Here is a 27,261-nt window from a genome sequence, read left to right as displayed (position 1 = left end):
ATAAATGTATTTCATAATGATTTCTAAAGTAAGCTGAACTTTTCCAGGCGTGCATGCATGTTTTCCTTGGATTTGCACTTGTGTGCTAACCGCAGGTTAGGCAACATTTACCCTCGCTTTGGTAAACACTTTATGAAATAAAAATTATGCTAAGCACAAAACAGCTGCTTACATGTTTTCTTAAAATCGCCCCTGGTTCTACACAAATGTTCTTTGTTTATCACCAAATCAAGTTAGAAATCACTCAATTGTGTTGTGTTTTTATTTCCAGATTAGAGATGAGGGAACTGGTGTGAGAACACCCAAGTATTGCGGAGTGTATAATTACAGCTTCAACTACAAGGCCAAATCGAATAAAGTGTCCGTCCTGTTCTTCAGTGATGAAATACAGAATCAGAAGGGTTTCTTGGCGCTTTACTCTGCAGTCCTTCCTTAAACCTACGGACAATTTGTACCCTACAACTCTAACAAAAATCTTATAAATCTTTGAATCGGTAAGCAAGCTTTTGTGTTACTTTGCTCTCTGCAAAAAATGTGTCCATATTTACTGTTCATAAATACCTAAGACAGTTTACCCATTCTGATTGGTCGAGAGGGCATCACGTGGGGGTGTTTGAACGGATGATATAACGCTAGTAAAAAGTGTTGAAACATGGACGTGACACGCGAGCTTGAACCTGTGCTTACAAGACAGTTTCTTCATTCCTATTGGTCGAGAGCAACAGCTGAAACAGTTGTGCCACATAGCGCGATACGTGTGACGGGCACATCATCTCCTTTTAAGGAGTTGTTTACCCGAGGGCCTTACCATTTCATAGCTGGAGGGGTGTTGTGTTGAAAGAATTAATTGAAGATTAAAATTTTTGCATTTATTTTACCTTTTGACCAAAAAGTGTTGATGTTTTTGACCGAAAAGGTATTAATGAATGGGAATCAAAGTGTGAATCGGTTTTCAACTAGTGGTTTAAACCCGCCGAGGCCTGGTTCTTGATAATTTACCTCGACTTCGTCTCGGTAAAATTATCAAGTCCAGGCCTCGGCACGGGTTTAAACCACTAGTTGAAAAACTGTTCACCACACATTGATTTCCTTATTATTTAAAGTATATTCTTTGATTTGCGTTCTTTCATCTCTCACTTGTAAAGCACCAGCCTGAAAAGAAATGTACAACCTGACATTTCCAAGACCTTTAAGAGTTTCAAGACATTCCCAATTTTAAGACATTCCCGAGTCTTAAGAAGTTCAAAGTTTTAAGACGTTTCCCAAGTTTGTGGACAATCTCAAGTGTTAAGACATGCCCAATTTTAAGACATTCCCAAGTCTTAAAAAAGAAGTTCATAGTTTTAAGATGCTTTTCCCAATTTGTTTAAAGATGTTTTTAAACAAACCCAAGAAAAACATTCATGAAAATAATCAATCACACAAGATATTTTTCAAATCTAATTGTTACAAATGGCTTTGAATGGCTTTGGGCAGTGGCTGCGATTGGAAGCCTGACAGTTATCTTACAAAATTGTCATTACAGCTAATGGGCTGAGCTGTAGCCGTAGCTTTAGCTGTAGCCATAGCAACAATCGCTAGATTCAGACAGTAAAAGGGACACTCTTTGGATCGGGCGAGTTGGTCTATAAAAAGCATTTTAAACCGCTTGTTATCAAATGCACCTATGGTTAGACAGATGTTTTAAAAGTTGAATATAACGATCCACACAAATATGCCTTGAAATTGCACAGATTTTCTTTTACTTTGCAAAATAACCTGGAGTAAAAAAGTGTTACACGACAGATAAAGGAAACCACGCAATTTCGAGGCAAATTTGTGTGGATTGTCTATCGACTTTTAAAACATCTCTCTAACTATATGCATTTTTAATAATATACATGTATGGTTCCAAACGCTTGTCATAGACCAACTCGCATGATCCCAGGTAACGTGTCCCTTTAAGACAGATTGCAATACAAACCTTATCAACATTTTTTACAGTGCATTATTTGATTGATTTTTGTCTCTGTGTATACATATATAGGATTTGAGGCATTGTTATATTATTTGAGGCATGTGTTTACATGGTATATATAAACAGACATACAAAATTATAATAATTCTACAAAAAAACACAATTTATTTATCTAAATTATTCAGAGTTAGTAACAAAGAGCCACCGAAATGTTACAATTATTTTTAAGATTTATTTATTCAAATTTGTGTAATTTCAGATAGTTTGAATATTTATATATTTTTTCTTTCTTTTCAATGGTGACTGGATTATTTATGCAACATTCTAAAAGATTCATAGAATAATGTATCTTTGTGAAGGAAATAAATATACCCAAATGGTGGAACCATTCTATGCACTTCTTGAATTAAGTCCAATCTTGTACTGTTTTTTTTTTACAGCAGGGTGGTTTATTTGAGAAAATAGAAGTAGCTGTTTACAAACTGCTTATCAACTAGACTTGTGGACAAGTCGTTAATCGTCTGTTGTAGTGAGATAGTGGAGTTGTGGTGGTGCTCTCGCGAGATCACTGCTGTCGCATGAACTGCTGGTTGGTGACTTCTACTCCCTATTAAAATGGGACCATAGTCATGAGAGCTGTAGTCTCCCCAGGCCAGCAGTCTCATCAAAAATACCGTGGGAATCGCGGGGAGATTTGGAAGAGAGTCGGAACGCTATCATCGCGACAGACATTTAACGACTTGTCCACAAGTCTACTTACCAACCAAAAGGGCCTGTAGTATAAATGCAAACAATTCTTTTTCGAACCTAAAGAAGAGTATTTCTTGAAAGGGTAAATTTTGCAGATTTTTTATCAATTTCTCTTACTGGATTAAGCCCAAATTTTGTTTGTTATATAGGATCACACGAAGCATGAACAGTAAGCAGGTAAGAATATTTTGGTCAGCTCTATCAATCCTGTAAAGTTCCTTAGACTGAAAGACTTGCACTCACATTGTTGTGGGTTCGAATCCCCAAGCTATTAACTACTGATTTCACAATGACTAGAATAAATATTGTCGTCTAGTTTCCTGGATCACAATTTTTTTATTCATGCAATTCATAATCACAGACATTTTAAACCAATGCTTTTAAGAGAGAGAGAGTTTGGCTGTTGCCAGCTTGGTGTTTATATACCCATGTAGGGGTTTGCCAAATTTCCATGATGGGGACATCATCTAACAAACAAACAAACGCGATCAAACAAGCTCAATGGAATTGGATGCGGTGTGGCGGTTTCAGTCTTCCGCCGTGTTCAGTTTTCCGGGTGACGTAGTCGGTCATATTTGCACGTTGTTCGAACGGTTTTAGCTTTCCGGCGTGTTCACCCTGGCGAGTAATGTAGTTCTCTCAGCAGTGACCCCAAATTGTTTATATTACGATTCTTTATATTTCTGTGTAGTCACATAATCTCTTGTCCTATCTTTACATGTATTCATGGGAACAACTTCAGGCAGGTCACACTCTGCTTGCATAAAAAAACAACTCATACGATCCACGCGTTTGCCGCTAGTTGCACTCGACTCGTGGACGCCGCCATGACAGCTACCGGAGGGTAACGGATAACTCAATACGGCACTAAAAATGGACTACTTTCGCTTGCTGTGCGCAGGCATCGCATGACGTAATGTTACCGTATTTGGTCATTCGGAAAACTGAACACAGCGGAAAGTTGAAACCGCCACAGCGGGTAATAGTTAATTCGATGCAAGAAAAAAGGTAATTTTCATTTAGTATTTGCCCAAAAAGGCAACACATACTGCATATGCAAGTGAGAGTAGACATATGCCCCCTACGGCCACTTGAGACGCGCCTCCTGTGCATTGGTCGTCAGCCCCCAGCTTAAAGGTGTAGAGAACTGGCTCAGTTTTCTTTGTCATCCAGTTCCTCGCCAATTCACTCTTTAAACTCGGCCCCACTTCTTCACGAATGCGCTTGTTGTAATCATTGTAGTAGTCGAGCTGTATTTGAAAACATAAGTGTCAGATTATACTGGTTTGCGCAAGTTTGGGAGGTAGTGCAAATTTCTCTCCTCTACCAGGCTTGTGATGGATAATACACAAGCCTACATCCGTATGGACTGTAAAGGGGCAACCCTGCTTTGAGCCCTAGGAGTACGTGGGTGGAAACGGCCCCTGGACAAAAAGTTTTGTTTTTTGGGTGGTTTTCTTTGGGGGTGGGGGGGGGGGGGGTAAGGTTTGCGGTGTAGCACCTTGTGTAAAATCTCCTTTGGGTAATGTTAAAAGAACACGTTGCGTTGGATCGGACGAGTTGGTCTATAAAAAGCGTTTGTAGCCCTTTTTATAAAAAGCATATGGTTGGCAAGACGTTTTAAAAGTAGAATACAATGATCCACACAAGATTGCCTCGACATTGCGTGGTTTTCCTTTTACTGTGCGAAATTTGACTCCCATAAACGGCCGACCGTGTTAGTCGACGAGGTAAAAGGAAAACAGTGCAATTTCGAGGCATGTTTGAGTGGATACTGTATTCTACTTTTACACCATCTTTCCACCGATATGCATTTTATAAAACAAACCGGTTACAAACGCTTTTCAAAGACCAACTCGACCGATCCAAGGCAACGTGTTCCTTTAATAATAAAGAAATCACTTGGAGGTAAACATTCACTCACTAAAAAAAATGTATATAAGCTTTTAAAATTTCTGTTGCAAAACTCGAAATATTCTTAATTAAATTGAGCTTTCCTATGATAGTGTTAATGGGAGACTTTGGAACGCTAGGTGGCAGCAGACCTACATGGAAAATTTACCTTGTTTACGCAGTTCTGAGCACGCACACATTACAGACAACGAGTCTGCTGCCACCTAGCGTCCTTAAAGTCCCCATAGACCTTATTGCAAATACCAATGCGCAAGCGCAAACTGTTGAATGAGGTGCATTGTGGGATAAATATGAATCAAATTTTGATACCAGCTAGACCACAATGCACCTAATTCCAACCTTTACACGCGCGCCCCAGTATTTGCGAAAAGGTCTATGTGCACATTAGAGAGAACAAGTCTGCTGCCACCTAGCGTCCTACAAGTCCTCCATTGTAGCATCTAGAAACTTACCTGTCTAGGGGTCAGGAGGCTGAAGTCTATAAGATTCGGCTCGAATGGAACCAGGGATACCATTTCAAATGTCATGTACTGATATGTACTAAACTGGTGCTGTAGAAGGAGAAGAACAAAAACTAAATCATTTACAAGTCTTTTTGATTTTCCCTCTTGGGTGTATAATAATTCTGTCTGAGGTGTGAACAAATTTTACAATAATAAAAATAATTTGTGATAAACATGTGTATAGATGGTTCTGTGTCCTCTCGGACTGTAACAGTGGGATTTCGAACATTGGAACATTTCAGAAATGACAAGAACAAAATCATCTAAAAGTACAGGTATTATTACACGGCCTACTGATGATGGTAGTTAGTAGAACACAATCCCTTGACATATTTCTGTCTGAATTTGAAATGTCAAATTTGGTGAGAAATAAATAAAACTAATTTCCCGTTTGGAGTGTATCACTCAGTGAGCGTTTGATTCATTTTCTTTAATCGATGCCATGCATAATGTGTAATCGGTTTTCGTTTTTTTTTCTTCTTCTCATGACCCAGATGGCCGATGATCTCAAACTTCTACAGGTTTGTCAGTTTATGTAATGTATATGGTGGATTATATAAAGTGCTTACTCAGCCAGCAACTTTTTTGTTAGCAAAAATAACCCAAACTCTGTTATGTTCCTCGTTGCAGGTGTTTAGGGAAATCTGTTCCCGGTCATTTTAAAAATCTTTGTTAGGCTCAAGTTGCAAGATGATAACGAAATCAGCAAAACGCCCTTGTATTGTGCTTTCAGATGCCTGAGAAAAGCTTCAGACCCGAGGTCTTTCTCAGATTCAAAAGTTTCTATTAAAATAAGTTTCTCTTTCTCAAAAACTACACGGGGATTCGTTTCTAACAATATTATCAACAGCTCTCCGTTGCTCGTTACCATTTAAATTTTTAAGTTGATATGCATTTTGAGTAATAATTATTACCAAACGTGTCCAGTGCGTTTTAAGCAAAACTAGAACAAAATACGTACCTCTGTTTTTGCCGCTACAGACATCATGACGTTCTCCAGTCTGATTCCAAATTCGCCATCCTCATAGTAACCGGGCTCTGTTGAAATCAGATATACCACTAATAAATATCGGCTTCTTATTCTTGGGCACACAAGCTGAATTTGGCTATTACTTAGGGCTACAAAAAATAGACTAAGATATAGCCTTGCTCAAGGCAGTCGAATTATTCACTCCGAAAAAAGACCGCCGCTGTATAAAAACCCACCCGTATTCACTGTGCGTAAAACCCACCCGTATTCACTGTGCGTAACATCGCACGACACGATGCCCCCGTACACTATCCGCATGCGGAGGCCGTCAGGCCGACAGCCTTGTAGGATCTGTGTCGAAGCCACTGACCTCATTACTATAATAAGCGAAGAGTTCCCACAGTCAGCTTATTACCATAATGCCCGCGAAAGACGAGACATGTTTACCTCACACACCACCACCACGGACGCATGATAGGGTCCAAAGGTCGTGATAAGGGAAGTGCGTGATTGGACGTCAAAATGAATAATTCATTTGCCTCACATCCTGTGTTGTCTGATAGGTCTGACGAACGATATACATATTCATGAGCTGCATACTAGCATATCCTCGAGCCCCCCCCCAATTTCGTCCACTATTGGAATTTTTTCAATACAACACATTAAAACGGGAAGATACAGATCCGACAAGGCTGTCGGCCTCACGGCCTCCGCATGCGGTTAGTGGTGTACGAGTGCGATGACTTGTGTGAACAGTATTCGTGCGATGTGACAGTGTATACGGGTTGGTCATTCGGTGTGATCGCACACACCATGCACAGGGTATACGGCGGGTGGGTTTACAGCTGCGTCTTTTCGGAGCGAATAATGCGACTGCCTTGAGCAAGGCTAACTAAGATATGACCTCAGCGGTCTTCCAGGAATGAAGAAGAACAGTCCCTAAAAAATCATCAAAAGTAGCCGTTTTTGAGCATTTTTTTTCAAAAAACCGTAGAGCCGCATGATAGTTTGAACGACAAAGTGGTAAGAATATTCACGTGACCTTCCGAGTTAGTTTTACTTCCAGCCGTAGAAAAGGTAATTTATGATTCTACACCACTAAATTGCGTAAACGGTGAGCCAGTGTGCCCCTTTAAGGGCTTATATCCGTCACCCGTTGACGCGCGGGGAGCTTCAACAGTGTTCACAGTATTTCAAGGCGCTTCCGTATTTATTTCTGAATGTATATTTATAGGAATACAACAATCAAACAATAGGAAACTTTTGAACGCTAGGTACTGTGGCAGCAGACTTACCAGGTTTACGTAGTTCTGAGCATGCACGCATCACCGAGAACGATGGATTTTACCTTAGTCTGCTGCCACGAAGCGTCCCGAAGTCCCCTATTCCCAAACCAGAAAGTGTACGTTCCCTTTAACTTGTGAAACAAATTCAAATCAGCCGAAAAAACAAAAACATTTTCGTCTAACTTGGTGACGTCATGCACTCGAGTGACTTGCTTGCTTATTGCAATAGACCGATCCATCACGCCCCGCCTTCTTACCAGTTGACCAATCACAGCCGCGAAACCCGATCACCATTAGTGCAAAGATCACCAAACGGTTCAAATGGTGATCAGATTTCGCGGTTGTGATTGGTCAATGATAATTGGGCCTGGCTTCATGGATCGGTGTATTATACAAGAACGACGTTTAAATCTTACCATCTGAGAAGAACATTCCGATTTGAATTGATCGTTCCCTTGAACTGTACCCAAGGCTGATTCTCGCTGGACCTGGTTAAAACAAATGAAACATTAAATAATTTTAACTAAGAGATGTTTGAGGTAACACCTTGTGAACATTCACGTAATGTTACCGCAAACCTTTCTTAGTTATACCTGCACCATGCAAAGTTTCAATGAAAGGGGTATTGAGAATTGAGTAGTGCATGAGAATGAACGGTTTCAGCATTTTGATTTGACTTTGGAAAATCCAGAGTAGTCCGACACGATGAGTGCAGATTGTAGGCACTTGCATCAGCAGAGTGTGGGTTCGAGTCCCGGTCGTGACCCTTGTGTCATTAAAGGAACACGTTGCCTTGGATCGGACGAGTTGGTCTATAAAAAGCGTTTGAAACCGTTTGTTATGAAATGTATATGGTTAGAAAGATGTTTAAAAGTAGAATATAATGATCCACACAATTATTACTCAAAATTGCACGGTTTTCTTTTTACGTCGCGAACTATCACCGTCGGCCATTTATGGGAGTCAAAATTTTGACCCCCATAAATAGCCGACCGTGTTATTGGACGAGGTAAAAAGAAAACCACGCAATTTCGAGGCATATTTGTGTAGATCATTGTATTCTACTTTTACATCATCTTTCTAACCATATGCATTCTATAACAAACGGTCACAAAACGCTTTTCAAAGACCAACTCGACCGATCCAGAAGGCAACGTGTTCCTTTAAGCAAGAACCTTAACCATGATCGCTTCGTAAAAGGGAGGTAGTGCTTTCTGCTGTACGAGCTAGACTTTTGATTGATGATACCCTAGGCTATACTATTATTATTATAATTATTCGACCAAAACAACACAGAATGTACAAATATATATAACAGCACAAAATAATAAGTATGTACAAAATAATATGAAAGCAAAGACAAGAAATAAAAGGACCATTACACCAGTAATACAACCATGAAACAACTAACCGAGGACGAACCAAAATGAAAAATCAAAACAAAAGAAACGGCTATGTGGCTCAGGGGCTGCAAAAGTGAACTGTAGAGGGTGACCCTGTTTCAGCCCTAGGACTAGGTGGCAACAGCCACTGGGACAAAGAGTTGAATGTAGTTCTGGCAACTTGCCAAAAAAAAAAAAAAAAAAAATGGTGGATATAAAGTAGGCGCTTATGCCCCGTACTACTCAATATGAAAGAAAGAAGAATGGAGTGTTTGTTTTCCTACTTACCTTCGTGCACGTTGAGGAAACTGCCGATGCCATGGCCTGTCCCGTGACGGTAATCCAGTCCGTTAATCCAGAGTGGGTTTCTTGTAATGGTATCCAGATCACGTCCTGATTGAAAACAAACCAATATGGATTTTTTTAAATATTTGTGACCCGCTCTGTGAAAATGAGTCACATGTCGCCCAATGCAATATTAAGTTATGGACAGCTTAAAGGAACACGTTGCCTTGGATCGGACGAGTTGGTCAAAACAAAAGCGTTTGTAACCGTTTTTTATAAAATGCATATGGTTGGAAAGATGTTTTAAAAGTAGAATACAATGATCCACACAAGTTTGCCTCGAAATTGCGTGGTTTTCCTTCTACTGTGCGAACTAACATGGTCGGCCATTTATGGGAGTCAAAATTTTGACCCCCATAAATGGCCGACGTGTTAGTCGACGAGGTAAAAGGAAAACCACGCAATTTCGAGGCATGTTTGTGTGGATCATTGTATTCTACTTATACAACATCTTTCTACCCATATGCATTTTATAAAAAACGGTTACAAACGCTTTCCAAAGACCAACTCGACCGATCCAGGGCAACGTGTTCCTTTAATGGGGTAAATGAAATTACCCACTTCGTTGAAATCAATGGATTTTTAAACAGGTTTATGTAATGTTCAATTTGATAGTTGTTTGCAGTATTCCCATTTCTGTTATTTGTTCCTATGGAAAGTTACACGTTAATAAATTTGAAATTACCGTAAACGCCGGTTCGGAAGTGACTTGTGACAAGGTCGATGTGTCCCATAAGGACACGTGTGTAAGCTTCCTGAAATGAGATGTAAACAAAACAGTCTTGAGACAAAGGTTTAGAATTGGGCGTGGCCATTTTGCTCCGGACGGCGACCCTCATTTAGAGGGTTTTAGAGGTTTAAGATTGTTATACCATCAAGGGTGCCCGTCACTAACAATGCCAATTGACAATTGGCAATGCTTTTCTCAATAATTATGTACTTGTCACATGGATAGCAATCCCACTGATAGCAATCCCACAGTCTTCAAGATGGTCTAGATAATGTGTTTTGCCATTCCAGGGGCGGACCTATATGAGTATTTGCAAGAGTGGGGTTCAGGTGTGTCAAACATTTTTAGAAGTTAAAGAGTAAAACAAAACTTAGCCAGTGGATGATCGGCAGTCTAACGCACTTAAGGTTTTAACAAAAGTGTCTTCATTACCTTTGTAAATGCTGTCGGGTTTCCAAAGTGAAAGGTCCTGGTGATGTCCGTCGTACCAGAACTTCGATAGAAAAAGAAAAAAAGGGAAGAAAAATTATGGAATGGAATGGTAAATAACGTTTAATAAACCCACCTCGGATGTAGATTTCCCGCTATGTTCGCATAGACAACATCACAAGTTGTACATGGACTGGGTAGTGATACACTTTAACAACTCCCGGGTCAGAATTGAGCCGGATTTGGGGTCCCGGTGGGTCTGATCCAGTTCTGGTTCAGGCTGACCCGCCTTAAGAAAAATAAATTGTTGTCCGTTTGACCTATTTCTGAATCATGGCTGGCCGAGAGGGTTAGTGCACCGAATTCAAGTTGCGGTGCCGAGTTAAGTTTGGATCTCGGTCCCATGCACTTATGTGCTTGACAAAGAAACTTTAATATAGTTGCTTGTTGGTGTGTTAAATCCTAACTTTAATATGGATCTTGCCGAGTAACGAAGTATAAGTACTAGTCACTTTGACACGTATTCCGGGTCACAAGCTGACCCATGGCGCATGAAACCGGATCAACTCGGACCCGGGAATTTTTAGAGTGTACGATCGTGTTGCTTGGGAACTTTGCATTCCGCAGCTATACAAGAAAAAGGTCGATTGCAAATTTTGACAATACACTGTAACTCTGAGTAGTTACCTACTGGGCACTATTGGTAATTACGAAAAAAATTGTTAGCATAAAAACTTACTTGGTATCATTATTTGTATGCATAGGCTAATGTGAGAAAACTGGTCTAAGGTGTCCAGTACCTTTAAAAACTTAAAGGAACACGTTGCCTTGGATCGGATGAGTTGGTCTATAAAAAGCGTTTGTAACCGGTTTTTTATAAGATGCATATGGTTGGAAAGATGTTTTAAAAGTAGAATACAATGATCCACACAAGTTTGCCTCGAAATTGCGTGGTTTTCTTTTTACTGTGCGAACTAACACGGTCGGCCATTTATGGGAGTCAAATGTTTGACTCCCATAAATGGCCGACCGTGTTAGTCGACGAGGTAAAAGGAAAACCGTGCAATTTCGAGGCATGTTTGTGTGGATCATTGTATTCCACTTTTACAGCATCTTTCTACCCATATGCATTTTATAAAAAACGGTTACAAACGCTTTTCAAAGACCAACTCGACCGATCCAAGGCAACGTGTTCCTTTAATCAGTTACGTCTTGAGACATAGTCAAACTACTTACTAGTACTGGCTCCCGGAATCTAGAAGGAGTGTGCTTTTATCGGTGATACGGACGTTTGTTTCTTCAGACGAACTTGGCAGGAAAAGTAAATTGATAAAACCACAAGTTAAAGGATTCAAACATAAACAATCAAATTATTGTCTACGCCATACGTCAGTTTCCACAAGTTGCATTACTCTTCTGTATAGTATTATCACTGTTTACCTAGTATGTTACATTTATGTTAAATAAAATATTTAATTAACTTATTCTGGTTGTGAACCCAACGACTCTAAGAAAGGCGAACATAATCAATGTACTAGCCAAGAACCGAACGGAGAGAAGATAATAAAAACAAAGGTTTGTGGAGGGAAAACCAGAGATAATATTATTCTAGGGAAAGCACATCCCAGGCAATCTATAGTTGCGCTTCTGCGAGTGTCATGGCCGAGGGGTTAAGAGCATCGAATTCAAGTTCTGGTGCGTTTTCACCGGAGTGTGGGTTCGAATCCCGGTCGTGACACTTGTGTCTTTGAGCAAGATACTTTACTATAATTGCCTCGCTTCACCCAGGGGTATAAATGGGTACCTGCACAGGGTAGAGGTTGATATGGTGTATGAAAACGCCACAAGCGCCTTACAGGCAGCTCAGGGCTGTATACTCCCACGGGAGCTGAGAAACATTTCAGAGATGTTATTGGCCCCATGACCAGGGCACTAATGTAAAGAGCATTGATACGGTTATTGTGAAATGCGCTATTTCAGAATTTGTTATTATATTATTTGGGGCATTGGACGTTAACCCTACCCTTTCGCTGACGGCTAAAAGGCCTTGGTGGGGAGATCCAACAAACAAACCAACAAAATGAAAAAAGGTTATTAGGCTATGTCTGTCACCTGTAATGAATGACAGCTGCGTTTGCACCAAATCCCGTGATCGTTCCGAAACTCAGGCTGGCAAACTCGGGGTCGTCTCTGGAAAAAAAAAAGAGCGGGTTATCCTTGTGACGTCAGATGTTCAGACTAATCAATGAGAAATGTTTCGTTGGTTTCGAGTATGGTGAAGTCGAATGGGCTTCACACGTTGTAATAAAAATCTCCCACGTGCTTTATTCGCACATTTATTTTGAATAAAACCCTTTTCAAAGTGTTCTCAGGTGCGAACGCTTGGTGGCGCGTTATATTGTTTTAATCCACAGAGTTAATACTTACTGTCTGACCTCCATTGCCTTCTTTTGTGCATCGAGTTCGGTGAATGAATCAGAACCAACTGCCGGGTCCTTCCAAACAAAACAAAAAATACAGTTAAATGTCTTGCGTAAATGCAATGTTTCAACCGGTAGAGGTTCTTTTAAAATAAGATTATGGAACAAACGTATAATCTTCAAGAAAAAAGGGTATTCACATTTGAATATTCAAATAAGTTTTATTAGAGAACGTAAATATGATATTGTTTTGAAAATGAATGATATGCTGAAGTGGTACTGTATCATGCACTGCAGATTGGTTGCCCCCAAATTGCTTGTAAATGTTGGCTCACAATGTGCGTCTTCTTCGTTCGTTTGATCTCTGGACCAAAGTGAATATTGAGTAAAATAAATGTTGTGTAATTTAGTGACTTCAAGCCACTTGGTGGTATCCTCATCGAGGTCCCTGAGTCCTCTGGGTTGCCTTCTGGGCCCAATTTCAAAGAGCTGCTTAAGCAACAAAATTTGCTGAAGCAGAAACATATCCTTGCTTAGTAAAATCAGAGTAACGGCCAAGACTCAACCGAATTGTTATGCTAAGTAAACAACAGCTAAATACCAGTCACAAGCAATATATATGGCATGAAATTTTGGCCAGTAACATGTGTAAAATAAGCAAATTTGTTGCTTAAGCAGCTCTATGAAATTGGCCCCTGGTGGTCTGAAGTCAGGGCAGTCAGGTGGCTGATGGTTTGTTGGGGGCCACATTGGCTAAGGTGATAGGCGACTTTCCACCGGCTATACGATTATCTGGAATCTATAATCCACGTGTAAAAAGGCTTTTGCAACTAGGCAACTCTTGGCAACTCAGACTTTGTTTTGTTTTGTTTTCCCACGATTGCCACAACTACATTCCACATACCATGTTCATAATGTGCCCATTCACAAAACCCAAACCAAATATCATGACCAAATAAGGAACTCTCTGAACCTCGACCCCAGAACATTAAACGAACTTTAACTACGCGTAACACAACACAACTTAAAACGGACCATGGGCTGCCTGACCAACTATCCGCGAACTGAAAAGACCAAAGAATTCCGCGCGACAAAAACTAAATACTTTACAAAGTTCCACAAAATGGAAACACTTTGACAAAGTAACCGTAAAGTCTACTCACATCCAAGGCGTCGAATGATTGCTGAAGCCATCCACCGAGTTCAGCCAGGGCTATGGAATCTTTCAGCTGCAGGGAAGGGTAGGGTGCGGGGGTGAGGTGAGAAATAAAGTTTCAAATCATGCAGAAACAAAGGCAATTAATTCTCTATTTTTTTCTTCAAACCGTGACAAAGAAACTATACTCACGTGAGCCCTCTTCATCCCTTCGATTTCTTTGGTACTTTTAACAGCTTTCATCAGCATAACTGGCGATTGGGACATAATGCGTTTCTCCTACACATAAACAACAATTAAAACAAAATTATTGTTAATTTGGTGTAACATGCCATTGTATCGATACTCTATCGTAGTGAAATTGGAAACATGTCATTATTAATAGATGTTAAATTTGCATCGAGGATAAAGAGCAATAATTTTGGTTTTTACCCATACACTCATTGGGTTTAAACAGAAACATGGGTCCAGTACATTGCAAGATTGTTTGTTATCAGTCACATACTTTGGCATTTAAACACCACTTCAACACGAGGTTAGATACTTGTAATGTTCTTTCCATTTCGATAAAGACTCTATATCTGTTGAAAAGATAATTTAACCTCTGGAACTCGTTCGTAGATTGCGTAGCTTGATGCGTCACTAATCCAGATTTTGCCATCGTCAGAAGCATCGCCGTGTGTTTGTAGATCGGTTAAGAATTGACTGTACGGATAAACCTGAGTGCACTCTGATAAAAAATAACAAGTTTTAACAACAACTTTAAAGTCACCTGCAAGTGGTATTTTTTCAAAATAAAGCTTTTGTCACTAATATATGTGTTTTGATGAGTGGAATGTGAATAAACAGTTAACTAAGGTTTTAAAAAATCAGTTCTTATGTTATTTACAAATTTAAGAGTAGTCCCCGACCCGAGAGGGCGCTGTTCGTGACGTCAATCGAGGCAGACTTTGCCTGTAATGCTTAGAGTAAACACAATTGCAAAGTACATGTACGGACCAAGTCGTGAGTTTGTACGTTTCAAATATTTTTTGGGTTTTTTTTTCCGGCAATGCCGACCAGGTGTATTGCTGGTGAATGCAGAAAAACAATTTTTGAAATGTACCAAATCACGACTTGGACGTACATGTACTTTGCACGTGTGTTTACCATACGCATTGCAGGCAAAGTCTGCCTCGATTGACGTCACAAAAGGGGTAGGCGGAGTCAGCCCCCCAAACAACTTTATATATTTTTTAAACATATAAATAGTAACAAAAAAATTACTAAAAACATTGTTTTATTGTTCGTAAGCATATACTCTTATGTTTGAAAGAAAAAAATCTATTTCCAAGTGACTTTAAGGCAGTGTGTACTTTGGGTAATTACAAGGGTGGGTTAATTAAAGGGCCTGTATACGTTTGGCAATGACTCTGAAAAAATGTCGATAAAAACTTACGTGTTAAAGGAACACGTTGCCTTGGATCGGTCGAGTTGGTCTTTGAAAAGCGTTTGTTATAAAATGCATATGGGTAGAAAGATGTTGTAAAAGTAGAATACAATGATCCACACAAACATGCCTCGAAATTGCGTGGTTTTCCTTTTACCTCGTCGACTAACACGTCGGCTATTTATGGGGGTCAACATTTTGACTCCCATAAATGGCCGACCATGTTAGTTCGCACAGTAGAAGGAAAACCACGCAATTTCGAGGCAAACTTGTGTGGATCATTGTATTCTACTTTTAAAACATCTTTCCAACCATATGCATTTTATAAAAAACGGTTACAAACGCTTTTGTTTTGACCAACTCGTCCGATCCAAGGCAACGTGTTCCTTTAAGAAGTATACAACAGCTGTAGGTAATATAATGCATTATGAAGAAGCGTGTAAGGATTAAAGGCAGTGGACACTATTGGTAATTACTCAAAATAATTACCCGCATAAAACCTTACTTGGTAAAGAGTAACGGGGAGCTGTTGATAGTACAAAACATTGTGAGAGACGGCTCCCTCTGGAGTGACGTAGTTTTCGAAAAAAGAAGTAATTTTCAGATGTCTCGAAATCAAGCATTTGAAAGAACACAACTTCGTGAGACAATGGTTTTTTTTTCTTTCATTACTATCTCGCAACTTCGACGACCAATTGAGCTCAAATTTTCACAGGTTTGGTATTTTATGCATGTTAAGATACACCGAGTGAAAAGACTGGTCTTTGACAATTACCAATAGTGTCCAGGGTCTTTAAAGCTTCTAGATTGTTAGTTCCTATCACGAATTGGTCTTTCTGCATGGACATCATTCACTCCGGAGTGAGTTTCGGCGATGTCTAATAAACGCGACGTGGACATTTTCACGTTGGCATTTGTACAATTACATTTATATTGACCCATTTCACCTGACGTCATCATCAGAAAAATCTTGAATGCGCCATACTGGTGGGCAATTTCACTGTGCGTTTTCATATAATAACTCTTTGCTGTGCGTTATGCAGTGAAGTGCGCATTTTAGGCGACACGTAAATCTAACTTGCCCACCAACATGGTGAGCGTGGCATCAGTCGCCGCGTGTGACGCGCATGCAAGGGGTCAATGGGATTGAAACACATTGTTGCCTTTTAAAACTTCATGTTATACTCACCACTACCAGAGCAACCTGAAGCTTCAAGGTGACTCATGATTTCAGATGTTGCACGCTTATCTTTGTCATTCAAGTACAATCTGGAAAGGAAGAACTTGGCATTACAAATAATGTGTCGCCAAGTCGCCGTGGACAAATTCCTTAACAATGACTTGCAATCACAAGGTTGTGGGTCCGAAGCCTTCAAGCTAACCGCCTATGTTCACAAAGACTAGAAGAAGTATTGTCGTCTTATTACTGAATCTTATGTATAGTTGATAAGCTCATAGTCGTAGATGTTAAAACAAATGTATGTTAGAGAGAGATTGGCTGTTGCCAGCTCTGGCTGTAGCCAGCTCTGGCCAGCTCGGTGTTTTTATCCCCTTTTGTGGGGCTTTAACCGTGTTCCCTTGTTTTTCAGATCATCTGAACAAACAGACACACTTTGAGGCAAAGACAGAGGCGCGTTTTTTTTAAAGTATTTCGTCATGTAAGGCATGTTTTAAAAAGACCAATTTCAAAAAGAACATGCCCCGAAAAAGAGGCAGCATTTCAAAACATGTTGTGCCAACGCTACGCCAAATAGCCATTTAGCATTCAGATCACAATGTCTTGACATTTGACATTATTTTCTCGAGGTATTTGATATGACCTGAGGACATGTGACGTCACCTACACTTACTTGATTTCATCATTTGTGATAATACAATATGAGATGAACATAGGGTTATTTGGTACGTCCTTGCCCCTCAAATTGAACAACCCTGCACAAAAACAGACAAACCAACAAATGCATCAACAGGTAAGCAAGCAAAATTATTTTGAAATTGCATTATTAAAAAATACATGTTTTGTGATTGTTACCATCATCGTCGATGTCGCTTTCCAATTGATGTTGTCGTTGTTTTCGTTGCCGTTGTCGTTTTTACTCTTGTTGATGTTCGTGTCGCTTTTGTCGTTGTCGTTGTCATTCGCACTGTCGTTGACATTGTTGTTGTCATTTTCTTCGCCATTGTCGTTCTAATTGTCATTGTCGTTGTTGTTGTCGTAGTCAATGTCGTTGCCGTTGTTGTTGTTGTTGTTGTTGTTGTTGTTGTTGTTGTTGTTGTTGTTGTTGTTGTTGTTGTTGTTGTTGTTGTTGTTGTTGTTGTTGTTGTTGTTGTTGTTGTTGTTGTTGTTGTTGTTGTTGTTGTTGTTGTTGTTGTTGTTGTTGTTGTTGTTGTTGTTGTTGTTGTTGTTGTTGTTGTTGTTGTTGTTGTTGTTGTTGTTGTTGTTGTTGTTGTTGTTGTTGTTGTTGTTGTTGTTGTTGTTGTTGTTGTTGTTGTTGTTGTTGTTGTTGTTGTTGTTGTTGTTGTTGTTGTTGTTGTTGTTGTTGTTGTTGTTGTTGTTGTTGTTGTTGTTGTTGTTGTTGTTGTTGTTGTTGTTGTTGTTGTTGTTGTTGTTGTTGTCGTCGTTATTGTTGTTGTCGTTATTGTTGTTGTCGTTGTCGTGGTAGTAGTCGTTGTCGTTGTCATTGTCTTTTTTGTTGTCACTGTCATTTTGTTGTTGTTATTGTTGTTCCACACTTACATGCGATCTCATCCAGCGCACTTATTACCAGCACGTCCGCAACGTCAGGTGTTAATGATTTCATCAACCCGCGAACACTCTGGTCGCCGGGGAACTGGAAGATTTTCTCCTTCCATGTTTCGCCTAAAAGAAAAAAAGGGATTGTTATCCATTTTGATTAAAGAAATAATAATATGATTAATAATTTGACAACTCGTTGTTTATTCGTCACGGAATATAACTAGAACTCTTAAAAAAGTGTTTATTTAGGTTTTTATTTTACTTTTAAGAAACTTTTACTCATTAGGCCTACTTTTGTTTGATTATTTGCAATACCGGTATAAGTTGCTGCATCTAAGATCATCAACAGATCAGTCGGGTAGCTCGGCTGCGGTGGGGTGTCTGCGGCCCATATTGTATCCACCAGGTTGGTTGTTTGTGAGACAAGGTACAAGACCTTTCCCTTTTCGTTGGCAAACACGTTTTGATAATTGAGATAGTCACCTGTTGAAGAAAAATGCAGATACTTTACAAGTTAAGACCGTGTTAGAAAATACAGCTTAGCAATTATCTGCTAAGCAGAAATGAGCAGGAAACCGGTCACAAGTTGTACATAATTTGTCTGGTAACCTAAAGCATAATTTTGTTGAGCTCAGCTATTTTTTTTCAGCTTGAGCAGCTCTATGAAACTAGGCCCAGGTGTAAACATGCTTTTATGCATTGTCTTTTACTTTTTTTCTAATTTCAATTAGGATATTTTTTATTCAATACTTACTCGCCGAAATCAGAGTAGGATCAAAACCAATTCTGCTTCCATTTTGAAGATTTTTCGCCATCCAGTCATCTGGGTACAAAACACCCAATTCGGCTAAAAATGAAAAAATAAGAATACAATTAATATATTAATTTCATTTAAGAGTTAGACTTGGTTTATTGCGCATGAAGGTCCCCCAGCAAGAAGGCTAATGCGTATGAGGTTTGGGGAGGGGACTGGGCTTTGGTACTTGGGAGGTGGGGAATGTTGGTTTCGGTGTGCGGAGGGGGGGGGGGTGGGCTTCTGTATATGGTATAGGGAAGGAGTTACGACATTGGAAAGGGTAGTTTAATTAAAGTCATATCGCTTTACCTTGCTTCATAAGTGTCCAGTTGCAGTCAAGTTCTCTTTCAGCTTGCACAAAGTATCTCCCATCCGTCCAGATATAAGCTTCAGTTAGAGTGACAATCACATATCCTGTGCATTGAATTGGGACATGATAGTTTTTTTTAAAGGGAAGGTACACGTTTGGTAATTACTCAAAACAAAATATTAACTTAAAAAATGACTTGGTAACGAGTATTGGGGAGCTGTTGATAGTATAAAACATGAGATTTACCGGCTGATCCACTGAGGCCACAGATGTACGTCCTGCGTGTGTCGTGTTCAGGTACATCCTCACTCTAAAAAATAAAAAAAAAACAGAATATTGATTTCGCTGGAAATGTGAATCAATTTCTTGGTAAACTTTATCAAACAATACAACATGCTTGGTCGTAAAACAGAACTAAAATGCCAGTCAGTCAGTCAGTCAGTTGAGCGAGAGGATGTTTTCAGCCGATGCATTCTCGGGAAACTCTGATGATCGTCTCCCACGCATCCCGGTCCAGCATCAGCGTCCTAAGCTCAGTTGTTTCCTGTTGTGTAGCGTCCTTCTTCAGCTGGTCTACGAACGTTATTCTCATCCTGCCCTTACTCCTGTGGCCATCGACGGGTTCCCAGAGAACTAGGGGGCTCACAGCTAGCTCTGGATGGCGGACACAGTGGCCAGCGAGCCTCATCCGTCGTTCCCTGATTTGACAGATATTCTTGTTAGGGCAGCGTAGAGCCAAAACGCCAACTTAGAGCAAGTTCAAGTGAGGCACTATAGTCGACTATAGTCGACCTTTGGTTGATTTTGCCTGGTACCCAGGATGTATTCAATGCATAGGTAACCATGGAACATTGACCAGTGGTTGACAAATGGTCGCCACCCGAACTTGTTCAAATGTCACCTTTCTGTATTAACAACGTCTACCTTTTTTGTAAATAGTTCATGTTCTTGTATAGTGGTGCACCTGTTTTTAGAACAAGGGATATGGAATGTCATGTTTTGTATCATATTATCATGAAGACCATGAATGAATAAGCCGTATGAACATACTATGACTCGTGACGTCATAACGGCTTTTGATGTCAAATATTTTTTCACGCGACCTTACCTGTAGTCTTGGTTCAAGTCTCTTCTGTTGTTCATATTTCTCCATAGATCGTGGGGTGATATCGGTCTATGTGAGAGCGTGCCCTCTTGTGATAGCGGTCTATGAAGAGATAATAAAAACAAGAGAGTCTCGAATGAAGACTAACTTACCCCGTGAGCGTCTTCAGACGGGATGAGGTAAGCATCGAAGTTATTCTCTGGCTTGGCCATCTCGACCCTCAAGGCAGCCAGTCGGGCTGTGGTATTGACGGTCGTGGCTGGGTACACCTAGATAAACAAAGATGTAAAAGAAGAGTAATTACCACTGCTGTTATTAGGCCAATGAAAACAAACACATGTTTAAGCGTCCCTTTATGGGAAAAAAAGGAAGAAGGGTAGCTTTTCTTTTCTTTCTCTTTTTTTTCAAAATGGCTGCCCGACAAATGTTCAAAGACTATTTTCAAAAAAAAAATTGTTTGTCTATTAAGATCTTTAAAGTGTATCCTTGTTTGTACTGTTAAAAACATAGGGAAAAGAGGCGGGTGGAACGCTAAACATCTGTGTTGTCTTATGATTGGTAGTCTCCGATCGCTTATACTCTCAGCTGCGCAATAGTCCATTCTGGAAGTTATCATTAAAGGCAGTGGACACTATTGGTAATTACTCAAAATAATTATTAGCATGAAACTTTTCTTGTTGATGAGTAATGGGGAGAGGTTGATGGTATAAAACATTGTGAGAAACGGCTCCCTCTGAAGTGCCATAGTTCTCGAGAAAGAAGTAATTTTCCACGAATTTGATTTCGAGACCGCAGATTTAGAACTTGAGGTCTCGAAATCAACCATCTAAACGCACACAACTTAGTGACAGGGGTGTTTTTTCCTTTCATTATTATCTCGCAAGATCGATGTTCGATCGAGCTCAAATTTTCACAAGTTTGTTATTTTATGCATATGTTGAGATACACCAATTGGGAAGGCTAGTCTTTGACAATTACCACTAGTGTCCACTGCCTTTAAATCATGTCAGATGACAACTGGCAATGCTTATCTCAATACACTAGTCACATAGCAACATATAAACTAACTGATATCAATCACATAAGTCTTCCAGATGGTCTAGAGAATAAATGTCACCATTTGAGGAGCAGAGTCATAGACCCCTTTATAGGCCGGAGTGGTTATGGTGCATTTTGGGTCAGTTTGCGATTGAGCTATGCACGTATGCTATGCGTGACGAACTTCCCCGAACATCGCATCCCATCCCGCAATGCGTTGCTTTTTCCTATTTGTAAAGGGGTCTATGGATATTTGCACGGATAGGGTCAGGTGTGTCAAAATCCTGGAGCTATAACAAAAAAAGCTTCATGATCAAATCAGTATTACTAAGCGACAGACTAAAGGCTCGTTTGTGTGCGAGTGAATGGGGATGAAACAGCGGACCAGTCAATGTTGCAAAATCTTCAGCAGGTAAACGACCTTTCCCTGATCAACCAGACTTTCAATTAGGTTTTTGAATCATATTCTTCTAGAAGTCAGGGATGTCAGAGTTACTGGATCACAATTTCGTGCAAGTGATTGGCTGTTGGCAGCTTTGTGTTTAAATCCCATTGTGAGAATTTGCCGAGTTCCCTTGATCATCTAAACACACAAAAAACCAAGCAAACAAACAATCCCTCGGGGAAACTGACTGTTGGGTAATTTGCCCAGCCAATTTTTATACCTTCCGCCCGGGTAGTAGTTCGAGAGCAGGACAGTTCTTTTCTTAACCGAGAAGTCTCCCGATCTGATAAATCTACTCCTCGGTAGTAAAATAAAGAAAGACAGTTCTCTAAGAACAAACTCTACCTGGCAAGTTGATATACACACATCATGGTGTTACCGCAAACCAAATGTATATTGATACGCCACCATGCAATGCCTCAAATCCTGTGTAGTTTGTTAAAAGTTTCGAATTGGAACAACCCAAAGTTATGAAATCTACAACTGTGGGTGCGTTCGTTTAGCTTCCCTGGGTCGACCCCGGTGTGTGGCGTTTTCTTTTTCCAGGACGAACGTGTGCAGATAATTACCCACGCTCGTCCTAGGGAAAAAAACCGCCACACACCGGGGTCGACCCAGGGTTGCTAAACGAACGCACCAATAGTCGACCTTACCGGTGGACTGACGTCACAGTTTCGGTAGTCTGGATTCTGCATCGTGCTTACACCACCTCGTTGCCTGGCGGCAGATACGGAAAGGTAGTTGTCATGCTCGACCCCAAGCGAGACCGGCACACGCCCCCAAACATTCACACATCCTTGTGGATACAAATTAAGGAGAATACCAAAAGTTAAGTTTTGCACAATTTGAAATAAGAGTAGAATTGATAATGACGAGACATAGTGGTTGTCCTTTGGACTGACGACTGGCTGTTCCGAGGATAACTGGGGTGAACTCTTCTTTTTATGTTTTTTTTTTATACACGCGTTCACACAACACACGGGACCAACAGCTTTTACGGCCCAGCAATTGTACGGCCAAGGGCACGATGTACTACCGCCACTAAACATCGCAAAACCATAAACCCCAATAATGAACAAAAATACATGAAATACAAGCATATATTTGGTTACCAATCTATTGACATAAAGACACTGGACACTATTGGTAATTGTCAAAGACCAGTCTTCTCACTTGGTGTATCTCAACATAATATGCATAAAACAACAAACCTGTGAAAATTTGAGCTCAATCGGTCGTCAGAGTTGCGAGATAACTATGACATAAAAAAACACCCTTGTCACACGAAGGTGTGTGCTTTCAGATGCTTGATTTCGAGACCTCAAATTCTAAACTTGAGGTCTCGAAATCAAATTCGTGTAAAATTACTTCTTTCTCGAAAACTACGTTACTTCAGAGGGAGCCGTTTCTCACAATGTTTGATACTATCAACCTCTCCCCATTACTCGTAACCAAGTAAGGTTTTATGCTAATAATTATTTTGAGCAATTACCAATAGTGTCCACTGCCTTTAATATTGTAACGGGCTAGCTTGCTGTTAATATTTTACCAGTACCAGTCATGCATGTACATATTTTTGTTTGTTTTAAAAACTGGATGAAATTGCGTTTTAGAAGAAAAAAAATGTAAATCACAGTTGCATAATGTTTTGATGGAAGAATTTTTATTATTTTATAAACCACCTCAAAAATCCCACAGCTGTTGTTCCATAACGAGGGATATTTGAAGCGGCGCCCACCCGGTACCTGCTTGTTAACATTATCTTTTGAGATGTTAATGATCAACAAGAGTTGCACCTCACAACAAATAAATGAATGTGACCCACTTTGTGAAAATGAGTCAGATGTCGCCCAATGTATTATTAAGTTATGGACAGTTTAATTTTTAACTTTTTACGATCTATATTTGCATGGTTGACATTTAGAACACTATACTTTTAGGCAATAAAGCTACCCAGTGGGCACACAACGTTATTTCAACGTTGGATATTGGATATTGGCGTCGCAACGTTGAAGTACCACAAATCAACGTTGTTTCAACGTCAAATTTGCGACGTTGATTTTAAGTTGTAACGTTGTATAAACGTTGGATAAATGTTGTTTTTGCGTCGCGATAAATAACAGCCAAAAATCAACGTTGATCCAACATCAGTCTGCCAACATTGTATCAATGTAATGTTGTTGACGTAAGTACAACGTTAGTCAATCCTAGTCACTGTAAGAAGGCAATTGCTTACAGTCAGGCCTTATGTATCAGACATATCTGTTCCACAGATACCCTACAAGCTAAGGAAACACCTTGTATCTAGGGACACAGCGAACGTAGGGTCCAACTTGCTATCAACATGGCTCTCAACGTACCTCGTCATACTCTGTTGACCAACACAGAAGCTTAAAAAAAGTTCATACCAACAGAGTTGCTTTGATCACCACCTTCCACCCCAAACCTTTGATCTTGCTATTCTCTATTGATTGACCATTGTTAGTTGCATCATGATGCAACTTGCTCTCTAATTCTACCCTTTCATGTTTCCCTGCATTGTTATCATACAATGCATTTATCACTTTTATGGTTCAGTAATCCATCCTTTCATAATAAACATCCTTTGTCCTCGCCACTTTACTCCTATTGGTTCATAGCCACCAATTGTCTCTGGAAATAGAAACTTTGATTGGCTGTTATTTTCATGCTTCTTTCTGGATCCTTCCCGTAATCCCTTTCCCCTCTCTTTTTCTATAAATGGATATGTATTTGTTTGTACTTGTTTTATGCCTCTGAAGAGGGTCCGGTTTGGATCAAAAACTAAGGCCATCTACCCTATTCATTATATTATTAATAGTACTAGTATATAGAACACAAATTATCTGTTCGTGAGGTTTATAACATTTGAAAACGTTTCACTATATAGTGCACACACACAACATCAGTTTTTTAGTAAAATAATTTCAAAATAATCAATAGGCCTACTAGCTATTTACATCCCCCAAGAACAAAACAAAATTTCAAATAAACATACAAAATGGAGCCAGACGTTTAACAGCATAGATACAACCAATTCACTAAACCCTAATAATAGTACTTTTTTGTGTCATGGAAAACTACACTTTATTGTAATGGACTTTTTTATTGCAAAGTAATTTCATTTAAATTTAATTAATTTGATATATTTTTTGCATTTTTATTGTATTTAACAAAACTGTTAAAAATGCTGGTTGAATTTTCGTCTGATAATGAAAGTTTTACTTTCTGACATTATGTCTACTTTTTTGGCGGCACACCATTTTGGCAAAATGGTAGAAAACCACTATTGGGCCAATACTGGTTTTGTAGCTGCACTATAGATATTTCTGTGTCAATATTGTTTTTTTATTTTAGCGCCGCGCCATTTTGGCAAAATGGTTTAGAAAACGTTTTGGGCCAAATAGTGCCATGCTTTAATGGCCCAAAACTGAAGTGCCAGGATCGGCGCGAACGTCGTGGGGCCCGTGCAAAGAGTACTGGGGCAACCTTCTGCCAGCAGTGGGCCATATTTGACCAGACAACTGGCCAATTCTGGGCCATTAGTGACATGACTGTAATGGTCCAATAAAGAAGTGCCAGCATCGGCATGATTGGGCCTGTACTGCACGTGGTGAGTTTGACAATTGTACTGGGGTGGATTTCACAAAGGTAGTCCTAATTTAGGACTAGTCCTAGGCAATGCTAAGAGATAGGACCAGTCTTAAGTTAGGATGAGTTACTGGTCCTAACTTAGGACCAGGCCTGTCTCTTAGCATTGCTTAGGACTAGTCCTAAGTTAGGACTACCTTTGTGAAATCGACCCCTGGGCCGATTACTTGCCAATGTGCAAATGTAAATGTCAGTATCGAGCCAATACAGATGTTTGCTGGGAGACTCCTTGGGCATTGGAGATTAGCCTTGGGTAATCGTGACCCCATGTTGACCTTTACTCCCGGGTCAACCGGAAGTGGGGCCATTACTGAGAACTACACAACCGACTTTCAAACTTTTGTTTAGTTATAGACTCTTTGGGCAAAGACCAAAACTGTTATATCTTGAAATCAGACCATCTATAATCTTCGAAGCACTTAATCGAAGCAAAAGAGCACGGAACAGCTTTGTGTTTGCGTGAAATGGTACTTTAAAACGTCACATTTTTTACAAAAAATGGTGTATTGGCTAATTTCAAATGGAAGTAACCCAGCAACGCGATACACCCCAAAGCTTAAACATATACCAAAGCTTAAACATTTACTGCTGATGGTGTGTTCTTTCAAGCCATGCATATAACCCAACTCTTGAAATTGTCAACATCTGACTAATTTACAGAGCGGGTCACAAATATGTTTGTAATTACTACATACCTGCTAGTAGATACAAAATCACCAGCGACAAAGTTCCCCTCATGCCAGCCATCTTGTGTTTTGGTGTGAAATGTAGGCCTACCTAAATGCGTTATAGTTCGAGTCACAGGCGTTGCAACTATTAATAGCGATTTTTTTATCTGATAAAAAAGCAGTATTTGAATACCGACAGAAGTTCAGCCTAGCCTGGTTTGTTCGCTGCCTGTATGTATCGCCTGTCATCAGTCTACGTAAACAGTTGATAAGGGGACTGGGAGAGGGGCTATCACAGGCTAATTATTGTTATTTAACATTCGCTGATGTGATTTTTATAAGCTGCAAGTTAAACACAAAAATACAGAGTAAACACCGATAACATTGGTTAGTGCCTTGCGCAGAGAGATACAGAAATTAAGTCAACATTTTGGCGAGGAATAAACTGCACCATACTTTGTGTGCATTTTTGATGAGCCTTATCAACTCATGACTTATAATGACTAGAGAAATCGGTCGAGAGGGTAGACTTGCGGACAAGTCGTTAAACAAGTTAATAGATGGAAGTTTGCATCGGGGATAAAGAATATACTCATTTTGATGTTATCAATTTACAACAATGTGTACACTCAACACTTTCCCAAACTCTGAGAACTACCTCGATCTACCGAGCAATCCCGGTGGTCTAGTTGGTAAGACAGTACTGCTCTAGAAATGCAAAGGTCGTGGGTTCGAACATCACCCGAGTCACATGCCTGTGATTTGTTTCCACAGAGCTCGGGAAAGTACTGAGTTTACAGTGCTAAAACACACATCGGTGTATGGGTAAAAACCAAAATTAATATTCTTTATCCCCGATGCAAATTTAACATCTCTTATATCGTTGCGGTACCCGCTGCCAAAACATAGGATTCGAACTGCCTCTAGCTACCGGGCAACCTCGGTAGTCTAGTTGGTAAGACAGCTCTAGAATTGCAAGGGTCGTGGGTTCGAAAACCACCCGAGTAACTTGCCTGTGATTTGTTTTCACAGAGCTCGGGAAAGTACTGAGTTTTCAGTGCTATTTACACATCGGGGAAAAGGGTATAACCAAAGTTAATAAGTCGTTGAAATGATATGTCTGTCGCGATGATGGCGAAACGGTTCTCTCGCAACTATCTCGCGAGACTACAGCTCGCATACTGCTCTCAGTTTTAATAATAAGATGTGACAGCCAAGTTTT

General features: G+C 39.9%; 2 protein-coding genes across 2 annotated transcripts in view; one reads left to right on the top strand and one right to left on the bottom strand.

Annotated features, from left to right (window-relative positions):
• The window catches only part of LOC139953623 (cubilin-like), a 38,562-nt gene extending 36,208 nt beyond the window's left edge, over window positions 1–2,354 (top strand). The window contains 1 exon segment of the mRNA XM_071953103.1: window positions 272–2,354. Coding sequence (XP_071809204.1) covers window positions 272–436 — 165 coding nt within the window. The 3' untranslated portion in view covers window positions 437–2,354.
• Window positions 1,088–26,194, bottom strand: LOC139953625 (xaa-Pro aminopeptidase 1-like). The gene is made up of 23 exons (XM_071953104.1): window positions 26,067–26,194; window positions 22,356–22,498; window positions 20,372–20,488; window positions 19,361–19,424; window positions 19,114–19,218; window positions 18,763–18,855; window positions 18,324–18,491; window positions 18,009–18,131; window positions 17,122–17,203; window positions 16,461–16,540; window positions 14,445–14,572; window positions 14,035–14,121; window positions 13,850–13,915; window positions 12,694–12,761; window positions 12,379–12,456; window positions 11,503–11,574; window positions 10,270–10,330; window positions 9,793–9,862; window positions 9,051–9,155; window positions 7,797–7,868; window positions 6,086–6,162; window positions 5,074–5,172; window positions 1,088–3,957 (listed from the first exon to the last, which is right to left on the bottom strand). Exons 1-23 carry the CDS (start codon window positions 26,116–26,118, stop codon window positions 3,727–3,729), a joined length of 2,241 nt encoding a protein of 746 aa, XP_071809205.1. The 5' UTR covers window positions 26,119–26,194; the 3' UTR covers window positions 1,088–3,726.
• Window positions 26,195–27,261: the final 1,067 nt, after the last annotated feature.

The sequence above is a fragment of the Asterias amurensis genome, chromosome 22, assembly GCF_032118995.1.
Source record: "Asterias amurensis chromosome 22, ASM3211899v1".
NCBI lineage: Eukaryota > Metazoa > Echinodermata > Asteroidea > Forcipulatida > Asteriidae > Asterias > Asterias amurensis.
Note: the sequence above shows the minus strand (reverse complement) of the source record. Positions and strands in the feature narration are given on the sequence as shown.